The 19,607-nt window shown below is 38.9% G+C and overlaps 1 protein-coding gene across 4 annotated transcripts in view; it reads left to right on the top strand.

The window, feature by feature from the left end:
* ODAD2 (outer dynein arm docking complex subunit 2) overlaps positions 1–17,247 on the top strand; it is a 201,685-nt gene extending 184,438 nt beyond the window's left edge. For all 4 annotated transcript variants that reach the window (XM_037837367.1, XM_037837369.1, XM_037837368.1 and 1 more), the window contains one exon: positions 16,891–17,247. In XM_037837367.1, the coding sequence (XP_037693295.1) occupies positions 16,891–17,004 (114 nt within the window). In that variant the 3' untranslated portion in view covers positions 17,005–17,247. The remainder of the gene's footprint in view (positions 1–16,890) is intronic.
* Positions 17,248–19,607: the final 2,360 nt, after the last annotated feature.

The raw sequence follows: 19,607 nt of genomic DNA on the forward strand, positions 1-19,607 counted from the left end.
ATATATATACACACATGTACACACACACACATATATATATATACACACACACACAACTTGAAATTCCATAAACTAATGATTTGGCTTTACAATGATCTTCTCTAAAATTTATAAACACAAATTTTTAAATCCGGGAGGACTAAGCAAGGCTAGCAGTCATTTACAACTTAGTATGAATGTGTTTAAACTGCTTTCTTCCAAATGTCTGGCTCGGATGCCCAGAACCGAGGGAATGAGAGTTTTCAGGATCGTGGTGCAGGTAAAGACTGATCTGGGGCAACTGAGGACTGAGCAGGTCTGGGTGGAATGCATAGGCCACAGGCAGGCTGAGGTCACCAGCTGAGAAGAGAGTGGGAAGGGAGGTGTTATGTAGTGAGAAAGAAATGCCAGGAAATGAGGAGACCAAGCGTGGGTGCCCCTCCTACAAGAAGATGAGCAGTGTGCAAGTCTAGTTGGAGAAGGCACCTAGAAGGTCTCCAAGGGGACAAGAAGGGGCAGGAAGAGTTCCAGTACCCCATGGCCCACTTGCTCTTCCCTTGTTCCATTTTTGCTACATATGTAGGTTCACATATATGTGAATTCCATAAAAGAATCGGATTTTGTTTGGGGAGAGGTTTCCACTGCTGGAAAAATATTTTTTAGATCACTAGATACCTTGCTTAGGGCCAGCCCTGCAGATCTGCAAAGCTGTCTTGGCAAAACTCATGCAAGATGTGCTCTGAAATAAATGTGGCCTTTGACAGAAATGTAATTCTCTGACTGACATTTGAAGTTCTTAAATTGATGAAAATTAGAAGTATCATTCTATATAATTTTAGCAAAAAAAAAGACTAAAATTACTTTTTAGATGCCAAATATTGAAAATATTTCAGGAGGTTATCAGGTTAATTTTTTTTTTCCTCTGGTTGGTAAAAACATATTGCTTTGTGAAATTTTAATGTAATATATTTTAGGTTCCATTTTTAAAGATCTTAGAGAAAGTTCTATTAGAAATGAGTTTGAAAAAGAGAAGTAAAGCATAATCACAGCTGACATTTTCCTCCCAACAAGTTGTTTGAGAGAAGAAGAAAAACATTCCCCAAATGGGCAGCAAGTGACAAGACAGACTCTTAGGGTACACTTGACACTAATGGGCGATGATGAAGAGGAGGGCAGGGAGGCCTTGAGAATGAGGTTAAGTCAACCGGGGTTTTAAGAAAAGCAACTAGTGGGCCAAAAGAATCTTTCACTTAAGGTTATTTCCCAAGAAATTAGTCATTTTATTTTCATCCTTAGGAGCTTCGTTCCAACTTAGTAGGGCAGGAAAAGCTATTCCTTTGACATTAAAGGAGAAAAACATGGCTCTTCTCTCCAGCCTTGTTTAATTTTTCCATATTCATCTGCTTTGGAAAGCTGAAATGAAATAAAAATAAAATTAGGATAGTAGTTTAACAAAAAGTTGTTTTTTTCACCTTTTCAATTCTTTGGCTTCATCTCTTCTGGATAACATCTTTCTATTCCCCCCCTGCCCCCCCACTACCATGCAGATGAATTCTATATCCAGTAAGATATTTTAAGTATTGACATGTGTTTGGTTTTGAATTCCTTCTAAGACTGTAGCCCATTTCTTGGAGAGAAATATAAATGCAAACAATATAACCTTAAGAATTTAAACTGATTGTAATTTTTTTTAAGTATTTAAACTGATTCTAACATTTTATTAAAAATTTAAAATAATTCTAATATTAAGAAATTATCCATTTTAACATGCCCATTTTCAGGTATTTCTTGGCCTTGTTTTATTCTTATGTTAAATTTTTTTTTTAATTTTTCTTAGTTTGTTAAGTTTTCATTCTATAGTATTATATCGGATTTTATGAATTCTTAGCATTTCTGACAGCAAAGCTATAAACCAAACAACATCCTTCCATGGAAACCTTCTTTATATAATTAAGATAATTAGTTTCCAATAAATAGTTCATCCAGTTTTTATTTTAAAATATTTCTATGTTAAATTACCAACTTCAAACCTAAATCAATTTTAAATTGGGATATTACTTACATGAACGTCTATCAAAAAAGAAAATTGAGGTTAAAGGCATAAAATACCTCAACTTCCTGTCGCACACCTGCAAACTTACCTGTATCCTCCTCCGGCCTCAGCGTCTTCCTTTGGCCTTTGAGAACTGCTCCCGGCTGATCCCATCCTCTGTACTCGTGGTCCCATTTTGTGTCCTCTGGAAGCTTGAAATTCAGGCATTGGCTGTTCCCTCTAACTTCTGCACAGTGGATCATAACCTCTCCTCCTCCACTTGCTCACTTCCTCAAGCCTTATCCCTTGATCCTCACCCGCTGCTGGAATCCACCAAATGAGAGGGGCAGCATTTTCTACAGGTCCCCACTGCCCCTCCCTGGCTCGGCAGCCCTCAGCCATCTGGCTTTACCTTCAAAACCTCGAGACTGCTCTGTCAATGATTTCCAAGGGACTCTTTTCAGTCTTCACGTTACTTACCCCTTCCAAAGCGTGTTATAATATCAATCGCACCATTTCCCTAAAATGCCACCCTTCCTTGGCATCAATGGGTCCGGGGTCCCCTGGTTCTTCTCCACCTCTTTGACAACTGCTCATCCTGCTCCACTTGTTATAACTTTTAAAATTACACAAGTAATGAATGTTCACCGAAAAAAAAAAAAAATTAGAAGTTAAAGATAAGCAGAAGGGGAAAAAATCAACTGTTAAGTATACCAGGATACCACTATTAAAACTTCTGTAACAGTTCAGAAGGTGTTTTCTCTTGTATATCTAAATGCTTTTTTGTAAACAAAAGTTCGTACTATTACTTTATAAAGTGATTGTGACTATTCATTTGTGTTAATAAATATACTTACGAGATTTTATTTATAAAGGGTACACAGGAATCTACTGAAGGAAGGTACTATAATTTATTTTACCATTGTAAACAGTCTGTAATGAACTTTGTAATGATTTTAGAATGAGTTCATGGATGTGTAATTCCTATATTCACTTATGCTTCTATAAAGACTTCTAATACATATTGTCAAATTGTCCTCTATAAGACTGTACCAAATTGTACTTTTTTCGGCTACATAGGAATTGTCATTTCCTTAAACCCTCAACAGCATTGGGTATTGCAATTTATTCTTTTTTAAATGAGCCAAGTTAAAATTAATATTAATATTGTTTTAGTAGACATCAATTTAGCATGTATTATATGCCAGATGCTACAATAAGTATTTTATTTACATGAACTATAAGAATTATACTACTTAATTTGCATTTCTTTGCCAACTAGTGAGAGTGATCTTTTTTTTTCATGTTTATAGGCAGTTTTACTTGTTTTCTAAATTGCCAGTTCATGTTCTTTAGCCATTTTAAAAATGGTAAATATGACTTGGTTCCTAGCCTCAGGACGTTTATAGTCTGGTGGATAAAACAGCCCATGAAGCAGGAGAATCACAAGTTAGAGTGAAAACTACTCTGCTAAGTGATCTTGAACACTCTGAGATTAAACCAGATGGGCATGCCATCCTTTCTTTGAGCATCAGGGTCAGTTTCCCAGAGGATTTGTCATCTTCTTGGGCTATACACTGGATTTACGCAGGCACGTGCAAAGGCCCAGTGGTAGAATTAGGAGTCTTTGCCTAGGGCACTGGGGAGCTGCTGAAATATTTTGAGCAGGGGAGTCACCTGATCCCATTTGCCTTTGGGCAGTTACTCTGGCTTGAGAATGGAGGAGAACAGGGCCAGGAGATGGGGGAGCTAATGGCGGCTTCAACTGAGGTCATACAGTGGGGAGGAGAAAAATGGACGGATTCGAGAGATACTTGGGAGATAAAAGCAATAGGGCTTGTTGACTTTTTGGAAGTGAAGAATGAAGAAAGAGGGTAGAGAGATGTCGGTTGCCTAAATGTCTGGCTTGAAAGCTGGACTTATGGACGGCCACAAGCACTAGAGAAGGAACTGGCTTGTGGGGGAAGATAAGTGTTGCTTTGGGGTACACTGGCTTTGAACATGTTGGGAGAGTAAGGTGGAGATGTGCAGTAGATGGTAATGGCTACGCTTGATAAGTAGATGTAGGCTTAAAGGTCCAGAGTCAGGGCCCCAGCTTTGTGACATGGACTTCATCACCGATTACGTGATCACAGCAAGCAATCACGTCATCAGGAGGTGGACAGAGCCCACCAAAAGGCAAGCCCTTCAGCTCATCTCACTGCCCAAACAGAATCCAAGGTCTTGCCCCGACCAGCAAATGCTACATGTGTTTTGAGGCCTACAGCTTTGGTGAGCTTCATATACGAAATGAATTACAAAGGCTCAGGTTCTAGAGGTGAAAAAAAAAACGCTGCAGCATCTCCACGGAGCTGTGAGGAGCTGTGAAGAAATTTTGCAGGGTGGACTCAATCCAAATGCATTTTATGGCTACTCGGTCATGCACGCTTGCTGCAACCACCCCGCAATGCCTTCTAAATGGCAAAACAGAAAGGGTGCACAGTTCAAGATGGCTCCAAGAACTCAAGATTTTTCTGGAAACCTGGCCAAGCCCAGCATACGTGCAGGATTTCAGAACTCATCCCGCTCTAATTAAAACCTGTAGTTGCAGTCCCCCAACAATATGACACCCAAGCAATGTCAAGTCAAACCAATGGAAAATCTGTTATCACTCAAATGGGTACATATTTTTTCATGCAACTGAAAGATTATGTAGAGTCATGAATGGTTAATATAAAAGTAAAAATTGAAAGCAGACCCCAGACTCCCATGCTACCTTTGTCTCACCTTCCAGGGGCTGTGGCCGGTGGTCCCAGCTGCAGGCAGAGGGCATACACCTTAGAGATCAAAGCCTTCTTCACTGGAGGAAGCATTTGTATTAGCATTCTCCGTAAACCACGCATTTTGCCAGTCCCACATCCTCTTTCACTCCAGCATTGTAAAAGTTGTTTGAATGATGTTTTAAAGTGCTCTATGCAATTAAGTTTTAAGCAAGAAGGCTAGTTTTCCTTCAGTATATATATGAAACTCCCAATAAACTTAAAGACCTTGGGTGTGTTTGCAGGGTTGTATGGCAGGGTGGGGGGCATTAAAAATAGGAAAGTTTTTTAAAGGAACAAGCACTTCAAAAAGGTAAACCTGAGGTGTTTTTCCCCTTTATAATATTAAAAATGTTTTTATGGTTGGAAAAAGTCTATAGACCAAAAACTAACGAATGTATACCAATTCCATACTTACTTGGACCCAGTTGGCATCTCACATCTCTGAGAAGACTACCCCTTTTATGCAATTATTGTTACGTATCATAAACCATGTTCATCTTTCTCCATGTGTTAGTGATTTGAAAACACGTGCTGCTCTTTACTTTCTGTTAGATGCTCATCAAATTCAGCGTTTTGCACTAAGTTTCTGTAATATGGATATTTTGCTTTGAAAGCATCCCTCGGCCTGCCCCTGTTTGCTTGTGAAACTTTTAGGAAAAACAAAACCGTATATTCCTGAGCCTGATTTGAAACCAAGACACAGATATTGTGCATCTTATACAGATAGTAGTTTGGGGAGATGAGCACATCCTTGTTCAATTTGTAAACCAGCATTAGAGCATAGCTGCTGGGTGTGCAACAGAGCAATGAGTAACATTCACTGACAACCAATAAAATAAGATAAAATTCAGGAAAAAGAGTAAATTGAGATACTGGCACAATCAGCGCTTCTCAAATATCCAGCCATTTGCACTCTGAACCCACAGAAAATTCTAAACTTCCAACTCTATACCCTTGATTGAGAATCTTCCTGGCTAAGTAAAATGGGCAGAGCAGGCCAAGTTAACCAGTAAAGAATAAATCACAGTGCCTTGTGCGTGGTCAGCTTGATAGCTAATAAAACATCCTGAATTTTACCATCATTAGGTAACGCATGGGTCTGATGCCAATGAGAGGCTTGCAAAGCATTTTAAAAAGTCATGAGCACTGTCCTCCACATACACCATTCTGAGCAACTCTTTTTCTCCTTTTATCATTTCTTCTTTTAATTTTCATCCTTGCCTGTATGCTAGGCCTTAAGAGTAGCAGGCTGCTGGGCTCCACTAGGTCAAGGTTTTAGGCTAAAAATGCACTAAATTCCATATAGGATTAGAATATAGACTCACAGTCAATGCCAGAAACTTAGGCAAAAGAAAAAAAATCCCCTAAAGAGCAGTAGCCCTCTTAGTGCTGTCATGACAGGAAGTTAGTCAGATGTCTCAGGCTACCAGTGCTGCTGTAACAAACACCACAGGCTGCTTGGCTTGACCATCAGGAGCTTATGGTCTCATTGTTTTGGAGCCAGAAGCCCAACATCTAGGGGTCAGCTGGGCTGTGCCTTCTCTGAAGTCTGTAGGATCCTGGTGGTGGCTTGCCGGCATCCCTGACTTGGTCTCTGCCCCGTCACCTGGCCATCTCTACTCCCCCACCCTGTCTGTCCTCTCCACTGTGCACATTTCCTTGGCTTACCAGGACCCCAGTCCTATAGGGTTAAGCCCCACCCTGATTCAGTTTGGCCACATCTTAATAGGATTTTCAAAGATCCCATTTATAAATGGGATCACATCCACAGACCTGGAGGCAGGACTTGAGCATGTCTTTTTGGGGGACATGATTCAATCCATAACATCAGGTAGTAGACAGAAGTCATTTATTGAGTCATAAAGGGGTACAGGCATCGATTAAACATTTTGTTCTAACATAAATTGTGCAAATGGCAGTAGAAGCTCTCTTAAACAACCCTCAGCAGCCCGCCTGCTGCAGACCCTCTGAAGCAGCCCAACATCCCAGCAGCGCACACGATGCTTTTTCACACTCAAAGCCCCTCCGTTATGTAATAAGAAATTACAGCACTGGCATCCATGGTTTGCGAGTAAATACAACAGAACCTTGGAAAGCCAGGGTGGGGACCGCAGAACGACAACCAGGAATGAGGGAGCACGGGCAGAGTGCAGGTTCACCTCTGGCAGCAGGAGCATCCGGGCTCGTTTCCAAGGCAGCAGCGCAGGGCGGGAGCCGGGTCATCAGTGGAAATGGAGGAAAACCAGCAACAAGGTGGAGCCCGGAGAAAGTGCTGACAGGAGCGCGACTGACCTCGGGGCCAAAATTCCTTCTTCCCCCTTCCTCCCAAACGAACCAGGGCTGGCCTCCAGGTGATGGAAACCAGGCCAGACCTGGGAACTGGCAAAATCATCACCACAATCTAAATACTATTTATCTAGCGCAGTATTTGCCTGGCGCTGTGCTCTGTGATTTAAATGCAGAAACTGTAGGAAGGCGAGCTCCCCCAGGGCCCCGTCCTGGGGGAAACTCAGCCAAAGAAACAAAAGTCTGAAAACCAAATAGCAATTGGAATGAATTTCTTTTCGATATCAAACATTTATTTAGTTAGGGACAATGTCTGTTTTGTTCACCCCTCTATACCTAGTCACTTCAAGACAGCTCTTGGAATATATTACATGCTCAATAAATATTTGTTGAATGTACAAATCATTGAGGATTGGTAAATAAATTGTGGTACAGACAATAGAATGCTACTTGATCACTAAAAATGACATAAATTAGTATTGTCATTGGGGAAGTACATGTGTAGGATATTCCCTTTTCTTTAAAACCGTATGTGTACATATTCTTAGAAAAAGACCTAAAAAGTTATATCAGTGCATTGATAATATTCCCTAGATGGTGGTATTATGGGTATTGTTATTATCCCTTTTTTGCTTAGCTATATTATTTTTTTTTCCTCTAAGGATTAGGCATTCATTTTGTAATGAAAAACTATTTTAAATTTTAAGAATGTATGTTCCAGTACACAAATAAATTGGCATATAGGGACCCAACTAGATTTGAATCTTGGGTTAAATTTGGCTTTTTTTTTGGTAACACATCTTACAAAAATTCATTATGCATTCATAAGTGTATTTTCCCAATCGATTTTTGAGATCCTTAAAGATGTAGAAGATCTTTATCTTTCTATCTCCAGCACCTTGCATAGAAATTTACACCTCATTAGCACTCAAAAGCTTGTGAACAACAGGTGGCACACTCCATATGGCTCTTGCAATGGTGTCTAACACCTGGACACAGGAGGAAAGTCAACTCCCAGAGAAAATCTCTACAAAGATGACGATGGTTCCAACCACTTCAAAACTGGTCCTGAAATCTCCATTAGTAAAGAGAGACTTCTGGGTTCCTCTCCCTTTGAAATGCAAATTCTGTCCCAGTATCCTAATTTTTCTGTAAATAATTCAGAGATCGAACCAACTCGTGGTTACAGGAGAAGATCTAAGTTTCCAGGGTTACTTGTTTTGGTAGAAATCTATAAAGTACATGTGGTTAATATGAATCTGCCTCCGCCCAACTTCAAATTGACTTACAGAAATTCAAAATGCCAACAGTTTTTCAAGCCCTAAACTGTACTCTACAAAAAGCATTAGTGTCATTGACACTCTTTGTCAGAGTTATTATCAGCAATTTTTTGGCATCATCTCAGGTAGTGATTAAACTGACAGCTGCCATTAATTATTCAAGTTAATAATTTTTATTCAAAGAACAGCACTGTCTCAAATTTCATTCTTAATTATCTCTGGATGACAAAAATCTTAAGACAAAGCTAAATGATTCCCCACTTCTGTGTCATTTATTTTTTCCTGCTTTGGTTTTCAATATTTCTTAGTAGGCAGGAAGCTTTACCTGTTGTCCATTTGGTAAAAACATGACTTGCCTACATTTTTAAATGCAATTTTATCGAGATATATTCATACATCGTACAATCCATCCAAAGTATATAATCAGTGGCTCACAGTGTCATCACATAGTCATACATTCATCACCATGATCAATTTTAGAACATTTTCATTACTTCAGGAAAAAACAAAAAGAAAAAAAAGAGAACACTCAAAATATCCTGTACCCCTTATCCCCCACCATCACTGACCCCTAGCATTGGTATGGGGCATTTGTTACTGTTGATGAAAGAATATTAAGATATTACTGTTAACTCTAGTCCATAGTTTGCAGTAGGTGCATTTTCCCCCATATACCACTCCATTATTAACTCCTTGTAATAGTTTCATGCATTCGTTTTAGTTCATGGGGGAAATGTTTTATATTTGCACTGTTAATCACAATCATCATCTACCAAAAAATTTACTGAGTTATACATTCCCACGTTTTCACCTTTGGCTCTCCTGTTGACATCTTTGGAATTAATTGTAAACCTAGTTTTGCTCTTGAAAATAGCACAGTCATGTACTGCTAAAGTTCTCTAACATCCTCTTTCTTATCCTCAGTTTCTCTCTCTCTCTCATGCTACAGTTGCTCCTAAAATAAACTCCCTACTCCATGCTCCCCAAAGTCTCTCTTGAAAGCGGGGTGGGAGCTCTTTTCTCCACCCACCTCTTCCTCATTTCTTTCCACGTCTGTTGTCGTCTTCCTCCTGCAAGGAGTCCTCTGTCCGGCCCAGTGTTAATTCTCCCACTCTGCGCCCTCCAGTTCCCCCTTCACACACTGCCCACTAGGATCCATGTAAGGATCTGAGAACAGTCATGGCATCCCCCGGGGCCAGCGTAGATGCAAGGCCATCTGGTACTAGGAAGTCGATGTAAGCTGGAATTTCTGTAGCTAGCAATCTATTTTCCTCCAATGACCTGAACAACATATTTAGAGCAGGTGGAGACCAAATTATTTCTATATCCCATTTGCTTGTGGAATTCAAGCTTGTAGTATATCAAGGTGCCTCCTAATCCAGGGATTAGAAAGGTGTACAGGTAACTAACATTGTTCATTGCTATGTCTTGGTTGTAATGACAAAATGGGTATAGAAAGAAATATTGTCTATTAACATGAATTTAGACTGTTTGGAGAGAAAAGAAGAGAGAAGGCAGATAACTGAAATCAGAAACAAAAGGGTGGACTAACAACCCTATAGAAATAAAGAGGATTGTTAGAGAATGCTATGAACAACTGTACACCAACAAGTTAGATGAAGTGGACAAATTCCTAGAAACACACAGATTACCTAAACTAATTCAAGAAAAAATAGAAGACCTCAACAAACCAATAACTGGACATTGAATCAGTCACCAGAAACCTCCCAACAAAAAGTCCAGGACTAGATAACTTAACTGGTGAATTTTGTCAAATAACCCAAGAAGATTTAACACCAATCCTGTTCAAACCTTCCAAAAAATTGAAGAGGAGGGAACTGTCCCTCATTCATTCTATGAGACCAACGTCACCCTTGTACCAAATCCAGATAAAGATACCAAAAGAAAAGAAAATTACAAACCAATATCCCTTATGAATATACATGCAAAAATCATCAACAAAATACTAACAAACCAACAGCATATTAAAAGAATTACACAGTATTATCAAGTGGGATTTATCCCAGGTATGCAAGGGTGATTCTACATAAGAAAATCAATTAATGCAATACACACATTAACAGAACAAAGGGAAAAACATGATCTTTTCAATTAACACAGAAAAGTCACTTGACAAAATCCAACACCCTTTCTTTATAAAAACACCTAGAACACTAGGACATGAAAAACCTACTGCTAACATCATGCTCAGTGTTGAAAGACTGAAAGCTTTCCCTCTAAGATCAGGAAAAAGACAAGGATGCCCACTGTCACCACTGTTATTCAACAGTGTAATAGAAGTTCTAGCCAGAGCAATTAGGCAAGAAAAATAAATAAAAGGCATTCAAATTGGAAAGGAAGAAGAAAAACTTTCCCTATTTGCAGAAGACATGATCCATAGAAAACACTGAAAAATCCACCACAAAGCTGCTAGAGCCAATAAACAAATTCAGCAAAGTGGTGGGGTAGAAGATTAACCATCAAATAGCTGTAGTATTTCTATACACTAGTAATGATCTGAAACAGAAATCAAGAAAAAATATATTTAAAATAGCAACTAAAAGAATCAAAAGTCTAGGAATAAATTTAACCAAGAATGTAAAGGACTTGTACACAGAAAGCTAGAAAATATTGCTAAAAGAAATCAAAGAAGATCTAAATAAATGGAAGGAAATTCTGTGTTCATGGATTGGAAGATGAAATATTGTTAAGATGCCAATTTTACTCAAAGCATTTATAAATTCTATATGGTCCCAATCAAAATTCCAACAGCTGTCTTTGCAGAAATGGAAAAGCCAATCATCAAATTTATAGTGAGGTGCCCCAAATCACCAAAAACATCTTGAAAAAAGAATGAAGTTGGAGAACTCAACTTCACAATTTTAAAACTTATTGCAAAGCTACAGTGGTCAAAATCGCATGGCACTGGCACAAGGACAGATATATAGACCAACAGAATCGAATTGAGAGTTCAGAAATCAATCCTCACATCTATGGCCAATCGATTTTTGAAAAGGGTGCCAAGTTCACTCAACTGGGAAAGAATAATCACTTCAGCAAATGGTGCTGGCAAAACTGAACATCCATCTGCAAAAAAATTGAAAGTGGACCCCTACCTCACACCATATACAAAAATTAACTCGAATGGATCAAAGACCTAAATATAAGAACCAAAACTCTAAAACTCCTAGAAGGAAACATAGGGAAGCATTCTCAGGACCTTGTGTTAGGCAATGGTTTCTTAGATTTAAAAGCCTATGCATGAACAACAAAAGGGAAAATAAATAGGACATCACCAAAATAAAAACTTTCATGCATCAAAGGATTTTAATCATGAAAGTAAAAAGACAACCTACAGAATGGGAGAAAATATTTGGAAACCACATAGCCAATGATGGTTTAATATCCAGATTATATAAAGAAATCCTTCAACTCAACAACAAAAAGATAAGCAACCCAATTTATAAAAAAAAAAGACTTGAATAGACATTTTTTCCAGAGAAGATATACAAATACCCAATAAGCACATGAAAAATGCTCAACTTCATTAGCCATTATGGAAATGCAAACCGAAACCACAATGAGACCATTTCATACCCACTAGAATAGCTACTATTAAAAGAACAGAAAATAACAAGTGTGGGAGATGATGCGAAGAAATAGGAACACTCTTTCATTGGAAATGTAAAGTGGTGCAGCCACAGTAGAAAACAGATTTATGGCTCCTCAGAAAATTAAGTATAGAATTTCCATATGACCAGGCCACCCCACTTCTAGCCAAAAGAATTGAAAACAGGGACACAAACAGATACTTGCGTTCTTAGCATCATGGAAGATGCTAAAAGATGGTAGCAATGCAAGTCACCATCAACAGATGAGCAATGCAAGATATGGTATATACCCAAAATTGGAATATTATTCATCCATAAAAATGACATTCTGATGCTTGTGACAGCATGGATGAACCTTGAAGACATCGTAATGAGTGAAATAAGCCAGACACAGAAGCACAAGTATTGTATTATCTAAGTAATATGAAATAATTAGAATAAGCACATTCATAGTGTTAGAAACTAGAATACAGATTACTAGGGGCTGGAGTAGGGGTAGGGAATGGGGAGTAATGTTTAGTTGGTACAGAGTTTCTGTTTGGGGTGATGGACAAGTTTGGGTGATGGATGGTGGTTGGTAGCACAACATTGTAAATGTAATTAACACCACTGAATTATATATTTGAATGTGTTTAAAAGGGGAAATTTTAGTTTGCTATATGTTACTAGAATAAAATTTTTTTAAAAAAACCATAGGACTGTACAACACAAAAAGGGAACCCTAATGTAAACTATAGACTTTAGTTTATAATTTAATTATAATTAAATTGTTTCATCAATTGTAACAAAGGAACCACACTAATGCAAATTGTTAATAATAGGGGAAGCTGGAGGGAGATTATATAGGAACTCTGTATTTTCTGCATGCTTTTTCTGTAAGCCTACAACTTCTCTAAAAAACAAAGAACCATTTAGAGGATGGTTCCATATGGATGATATTTGAAGCCAAGTAGTGAAAGAAATCATCTAGGGAGAGAGAACAGATTAAAAACAAAAGAATAATTCTTGTCCTGAGGCATTCTAATGTTTTATGGTTTGGAGGAAGAGAAAGCACCATCAGTGGAGATTGAGAAAGTGAGGACAGATGGATGGGGGGAAACCAGGAGAGTATGGCCTAAGACAAAGACAATTTCAAGGAGGAGATAATGGTCAATTTACCTAATGCTGTTAAGGGATCAAATAAGATGAGGACTCAAATATTTTCATTGTTTTTGGCAACACTGAAGCTATTGATGTCCTTGGTGAAGAGTGTTTCAGTGGAGAACTGAAGGCAGAAGCCTGCCTGGAGTGAGTTGAGTTTAATATTTGGGATTATGAGTTCAGACAACTCTTTGAAGAAATTTGGCTATGAAGGAAAGAAAAGGGACCAAAGTCATTTTTTTAAAGAGGTGAAAGACTTGAGTTTAAGGGCTTATGGGAAGGGATCAGTAGAAAGCAAGAAGTTAAAGCTAAAGTAACAAAAGAAGGAGTACTTGGTAGCAGAATGTCCCAGGAGAGGCTGGATGGAGGATAACAGGTAGAATGGTTGGCCTTGGGTAGGAGGAGAGAACCATCCATTCTCACTGGAAGGAGGAGGAAAAGCTGTGCAAAGATGAAAGGAGGTCTGAAGATTTAGTTAGAGTAGTTCCTGTCTAATGGCTCTTATCAAGTTGATGAAAGAGTCGTTAGGTCATATGCTGAGGACAGGGGCTGGAAGGAAGAGTTAGAGATTGCAGAAGAAAGAAAATTTGCAACAGGCATGGAAAAGAGAAAGTGATGTAATTAGAGAGAGACATATTTGGATTGCTGGGCAGTGATGACAGTACAGATAAGATTTGACTTATAGTGGATTCATTTGCCTTATTGTGTAATTGTCTCCAGCAGGGCTGGGTTATTTTTGAAGGTATATGGAAGACATATGTATGTACTTATATTTGGTTATGGTTTTGCTGGGTAGACAAAAAAAAAGGAAGTGTAAGAAACTGGCAAGAGAGTGATTGAAAAGATTGACTGTGGCTTCTAAGCACAGGCAGGAGATGGTTAAAGCAAATATATGGACCTATGAACTGCAAGTCACGATGAGGTCAGAGGACAAACAAGTGAGAGCTGTAAAATGGCCAAATCATAAAGAAATTATGGTCAGACAGTTTGGAGGCTGGGCTGTTGGGAGTGATGAAAAACACAGGCCAGGGTGAGACTGTGGAAGGAGGGGGCTAAGTGTGGTGGAGAAGGTCACTGGCAGTGGGGGAGGTCAAAACCCTGAGCAGCCAAGCACCCCTCAGGACCCCGTTTCATCAAGATACTCTCAGGTACTACTTCCTAACTGTTTTGTATTTTCTGTGTCTTATTTAAATCATTAATCCACCTGGAATTTGTAAGTATGTATGATGTGCAAGTACCATTTTTATTTTCTTCTATTTGGAGAGTGGGTTATCCTTGGAGCATTTATTGAATAGCTCTTCCTTTCCCCAGTGATCTACAATACGAGCTCTGTCATAAATCAAGTTTGTATTTAAACATGGATCTGTTTTGGGGCCCTCTCTTCCATCCCATTGGTCTATTTGCCTGTTCTTCTACCAATACACCACAATGTTTTAATTACTATAGCTTTGTAATCATCCTTCATCCTTCCCTAAATGGGGTTTTCCTTATTGCGTCTGTGGGAGGAGGTGGGAGGTTATTTCTAGCTAATTATCCTGTCTGTGTAGCTCTTTGCAATGTCCTTCATGCAGAGGTTTTCTGCTGAACTCCCCACCCTCTGCAGGTCATTGGCTTTTCCTTCCATCCCCTGCGTGGTGCAAGGCCATAACAATTGAAGTTCAAGTTCCCCAGGATCTGACAAATGCCACTCAAGCAGCTTCTGTGCTCTGCTCATCCCTCAGGGCTCCTACTTTTACTTAGCTTATGTCTTCTGAGGAATCCCTAATTTCTTTCCAACTCATCAATGCATTGAAGAAGATGTTTTTAGATTTCATCTGGCAAACTATTTTCAGTTATGTCAGTTAGGGTGGTTAATCCACTGTGCTGTTGGAAATAGAACTCTCCTGTCATTCTTTCTGCAGGCTGCCACCGGGTCCTATGGGCGAGATCCTAAGTATCTCCTGAATCCACTCCCTTATCTCTGCCCCCATTTCCTGCTTTATTCAATAGTCTGAGGTATTGCAATACCCTTCCATCAGTCTCTCTACAGTCCATATTCTGGCAGATGTATTAGTGTTGGTTAGGTTGGAATCCTTTGATTGAGTGTTTCCATGGAGATGTGACTCAAATCAACTGGGTGAGACCTTTGATTGGATAATTTCCATGGAGTTGTTACCCCACCCATTTAGGGTGGTTCTTAACTGAATCACTGAAGTCCTATTAAAAGAACTCACAGAAAGAAGGACCTCAGAGCAGCTGTGAGTGACATTTTGGAGACAGTCATTGAAAGCAGAGTTTGCTCCAGAGAAGCTAAAAGAGGATAAAATGCCCCAAGAGCAACATTTTGAAGAATGCACAGGAGCTGAGAGTGGAGCTGGAGCACAACCTGGAATCAGCAGATGCCAGCCACGTGCCTTCCCAGCTAACACAGGTTTTCTGGACGCCATTGGCCTTCCTTCAGTGAAGGTACACTCATGTTGATGCATTAATTTGGACATTTTCATGGCCTTTAGACTATAAATTTGTAACCAAATAAATCCCCTTTATAAAAGCCAATCCATTTCTGGTATTTTGCATAATGGCAGCATTAGCAAACCGGAAGAGTTGCTGTAAAAGTTATCTTTCTAAAATACAAATATGAGCCTGTCATTCCCCTGGTTGAAGTATTTAAATAAGTTCTAAATAAGTTCTATCACTTACAGAATAAAGGCCAAACTCTCAAGCCTGGCATACTTAAGACATTTCACAATATTTCCCTCCACAGTCTGGCTAGTCAAGGAATCCCCATTTTCTTACAGTATCCACCTTTGTACGCAAAGGCTCACTGCATAGGAAATGTATGACTCAAATGAACTTTTCCTATTTTCTATGAGAAATATATTAATAAAATCTTAATTTCTAGATTTTTAAAGTTCTCATTCATTCATCTGGCATTACTGTTTACTAGGCACTATGCAGTATTACAAGTTTCTCTCAGCGTTTCTAATATAATGAAGGAGAGAAACAGTAACCCAAATATATGTTATAAAGGGAAGACTACAAGTGCGGCAGCAAACATTTGATTGGGGGGTGGAGGGTGGTGTGGCATTTTGCTGGGCAGAAATGTGTAGAGCCTTTATGAAAGAGTTGACCAGGTACTGGAAAATGGATGAAATTGAAAAAGTTTAAGGTGGGGGTGGAGAGGGCATCTTAGGTAGAGGATAGCATCAGCAAAGGCAAGAGAAGTGGGGGAGAGAGGGTGATCTTGGGGTACAAAGCAGAGCAGGAGAAGGGAGAATGGCTGGAAAGGGAAATTGGTTGGCCTCTAGTTAGCTGGCATTGGGAGTCAATGAAAGTCTTTATTGTGGGACTAATTCGACTGGCTTGTGACATGATCAGACGGAAGGGAGTGGGAAGGGGTTAAAGCTAAGAGGATATGCTAATAGCCTGGGCTGTTGCTTTGTCTTGGGATCCTGGGAGGTGGAGAAGCCAGAAAGGATGTTGGAGAAGTTTCAGAGACAGCAGTCATAGCAGTGAGAGGACCAATGTCAGTAGGACGCGGCAGGCCTAGCTCAACTCCAGGAAATAAAAGGAGAAGAATCTAATGAAAAATTCCTCCGTGTGATTAAGCACCAGTTGCATTTGTGTTTTCCTAAATGCAATCTATCATACTTTTTTTGTGACTTTTAAAAATATTTTATATTTAAAATTATTTTCATCGCCTAACTTTATGTCTCTAGATTAATTGTTTTTGTTTTTGTTTTCTTGTTTCCCTTCTCCTCTGCTGCCTTTATTTGTTATAGCTTCTGCTGGATATGGTTGGGTCTCCAGATCAGGATCTCCAGGAAGCTGCAGCTGGTTGTATATCCAACATCCGCCGGCTGGCTCTTGCTACAGAAAAGGCGAGATACACTTGAAATGCGAACAGAAGTCACAAGCTACCAAAATTTTGCACGATACAGGACGCGACACTCCTGTGGCCAGGAAGCCTAAATCGGGGAATGTTTATTAGCAAGTCCTTTAAAATTTAAAAATGTAAAGGGTGTTTTTCATTCCAAAAAAAAATTGCATAAATGCCTTTGGTTTATTTAATGTTTGGTTTGGGGACTGTGCCATGGAAGGAAACGTAAGCCAATAAATGCCTGATAGTTGTCTGGGAATTTGAAAATGCGTGTGTGTGGTATCTATTTTTCAGTGATGCTTTTGCATTTGTGGTGGTTTTTAATAAAGGACGTGGCCTCCCCATGTGCAGGTTTGTGGCCATTGACGAGCGCCTTTCACACCCCCCCGTCTGTTAAAACTATTTAACTCCCCTGTTATTCTGGCCATGTCTGTTTGATCACTCGCAGCCCACAGGAGAGCTCTAAGGAGATGTGCTGATTTCACAAACTGTTATTAAATAGCATTTAGAGTTGAGCAGCTGGACTTAGAGAGATCATCCCCAGGTCAACCCAAGTTTCTCCTAAATGCTGTCAAACATCTGGGAACATAATGTTTAGCTGACCTGTATCAGATCATGCAAATCACCAAAGCCTAAGCAATGAGTACTTTTACTTTCGGACTTAACAGAGCATAAACACTGATATGTTTTATTTCCCTCACAGGGACTCATGAATTCTTTTACTGAAAGAAATTAATTTATGCTGATATAAGGATAATATTGCTTCATGTAAAATTGCCTTGAATTTTTGAACTTGCTTTAGCACACTAAGTACTTTTTAAAAAGTGGCTACAAAAGATTAACAGCATTTTATCAGGTTATAGAAACATTAGGAGCCACTTAAAAGAACCACAAATGTGTGCTGAAATGTTTGGGAACTAACTGTCCCAAGCGTGGAATGCCAGCCAGAAAGAGGGCTTTGCATCAGCTCCGGAAACCCACCCAGCTCAGCTAATGCTTGGAAGAGTCGGCAAGCCGTTTTTATTGAAAACTGTTAAGTATTGGGTATGTTTGTCATAATTTGGAGAAGATAATAAACTTAACTGAGTTAAATGTAAATAATTCGTATGAAACGAAGAGCCTGCACAGGATAAAAATGATACCAGCGAAAGATTCTATGATAAAAAGATAAGGGCCTTTCCAAGAATGTTAAAGTTTTGTAAAACACCAGTTCATTTTCACAGTTTTCAAAGGGGTTATAAAGAGGACAATGGGAACAGGGACATGGTATTAAAGCTAAATAAGAGCCGGATTTAAATAATAGTTCCAATCCTTTAACTTTCAACGGTAGATATTTCTAATGTTAAAGTCACTGTTTACTTTTGTTTCATTGGCATTAAAAATACCTCTAGAAACCATGGGTTTTGACACCTATAAGAAATAAATAAGCATCTTCTTGTTTTATATCATTATTGAAGGAAGCTTCCACTACTGTGCTCAGATTTTAAAATAATCTTATAATTAGCGGGCCCAGGGAACAAAAGGAGGCAACGGTGAAAAATAAATGATAGATAGATACACAGACAGACATAGATAAGAGACTTGCAACTGGTGGAAAGCATTGGGCCTTTACGTGTAGTCGGAGCTTTCATCTTAATGGTTAACAAATGCATAGGATAGAAGTATCAGTGTCGTTTTAAAAGAAACCAAGCACTTGAAAACAGAAAATTAACATGAAAAATGTTCTGTATATTCCTAAGACTTTTTAATAATTCTTAAACACCAGAAAGGTAGTGCCTTTAGAGTAAACAATTGAAAACTTGAATCTAAAGGTCAGTTGGGGGCTTACATTGGTGAAATGGCATAATAGAAAACGCTGATCTCACCTGAAGAATTTCAGTCTGTGAAGTAACCAAGGACTGCTAGAAAATATATCTCTGAAAGATCACACCGTGTGTTTGTTACCACACACTGCCAGAACACTCATCTTTTCTATTAATTTTTGTGCAAGGGCTTTTTGTTATTTTCATTTTCTTCTGCTTGAGGCTGGTGACTTGAATTCTTTCTCACAGTTTTCAGCGACAGGGTTCTTTTTTAGGCTTTATTCTTCCCCAGGACGTCGGGAGAATCAGTAAATTCCCTAGGTGAGTCATGGCTTTTTCAGTTTGATAGGAATTTAAGGTGGAAGCAATTTTAAATAGATATTCTCTGACCTTCCAGTCACTTTGGTTTGCAAGGTTTCCTTTTAGAAATCCTTTGGCAGGATTATTTTGCAGCTCGTGGTCAATATTCTTCTGCTACTAACAGGATGACACAAAATACAAATAACTTTACTTTTTAAAACTTTTCTAGGTTCTGAAAGTGAGTGGAAGGTTGGTTTCTGCAGGGGGTGGCACTGTGAAGCCTGCTATTTTGACAGATTTTGGTGTTAACATTATTTAGCACCAAGGCATTTATTGGCACAGAGCTGAGAAATTATGATCCAAAATATTAGGAAAGTTTATTTCCACTTAAGAAAATGAGTTATCTGTTGCTGAACAATGGACAAACAAGTGCCCTGAGTAAATCCTTTCTTTTTCTTTTATCTAGTAGGATTAGATTAAAAAGATAAAAAAAATTCTCCATTCCAAGAAATTGAAG

This window comes from Choloepus didactylus, chromosome 5 (assembly GCF_015220235.1).
Source record: "Choloepus didactylus isolate mChoDid1 chromosome 5, mChoDid1.pri, whole genome shotgun sequence".
In the NCBI taxonomy this organism is placed as follows: domain Eukaryota; kingdom Metazoa; phylum Chordata; class Mammalia; order Pilosa; family Megalonychidae; genus Choloepus; species Choloepus didactylus.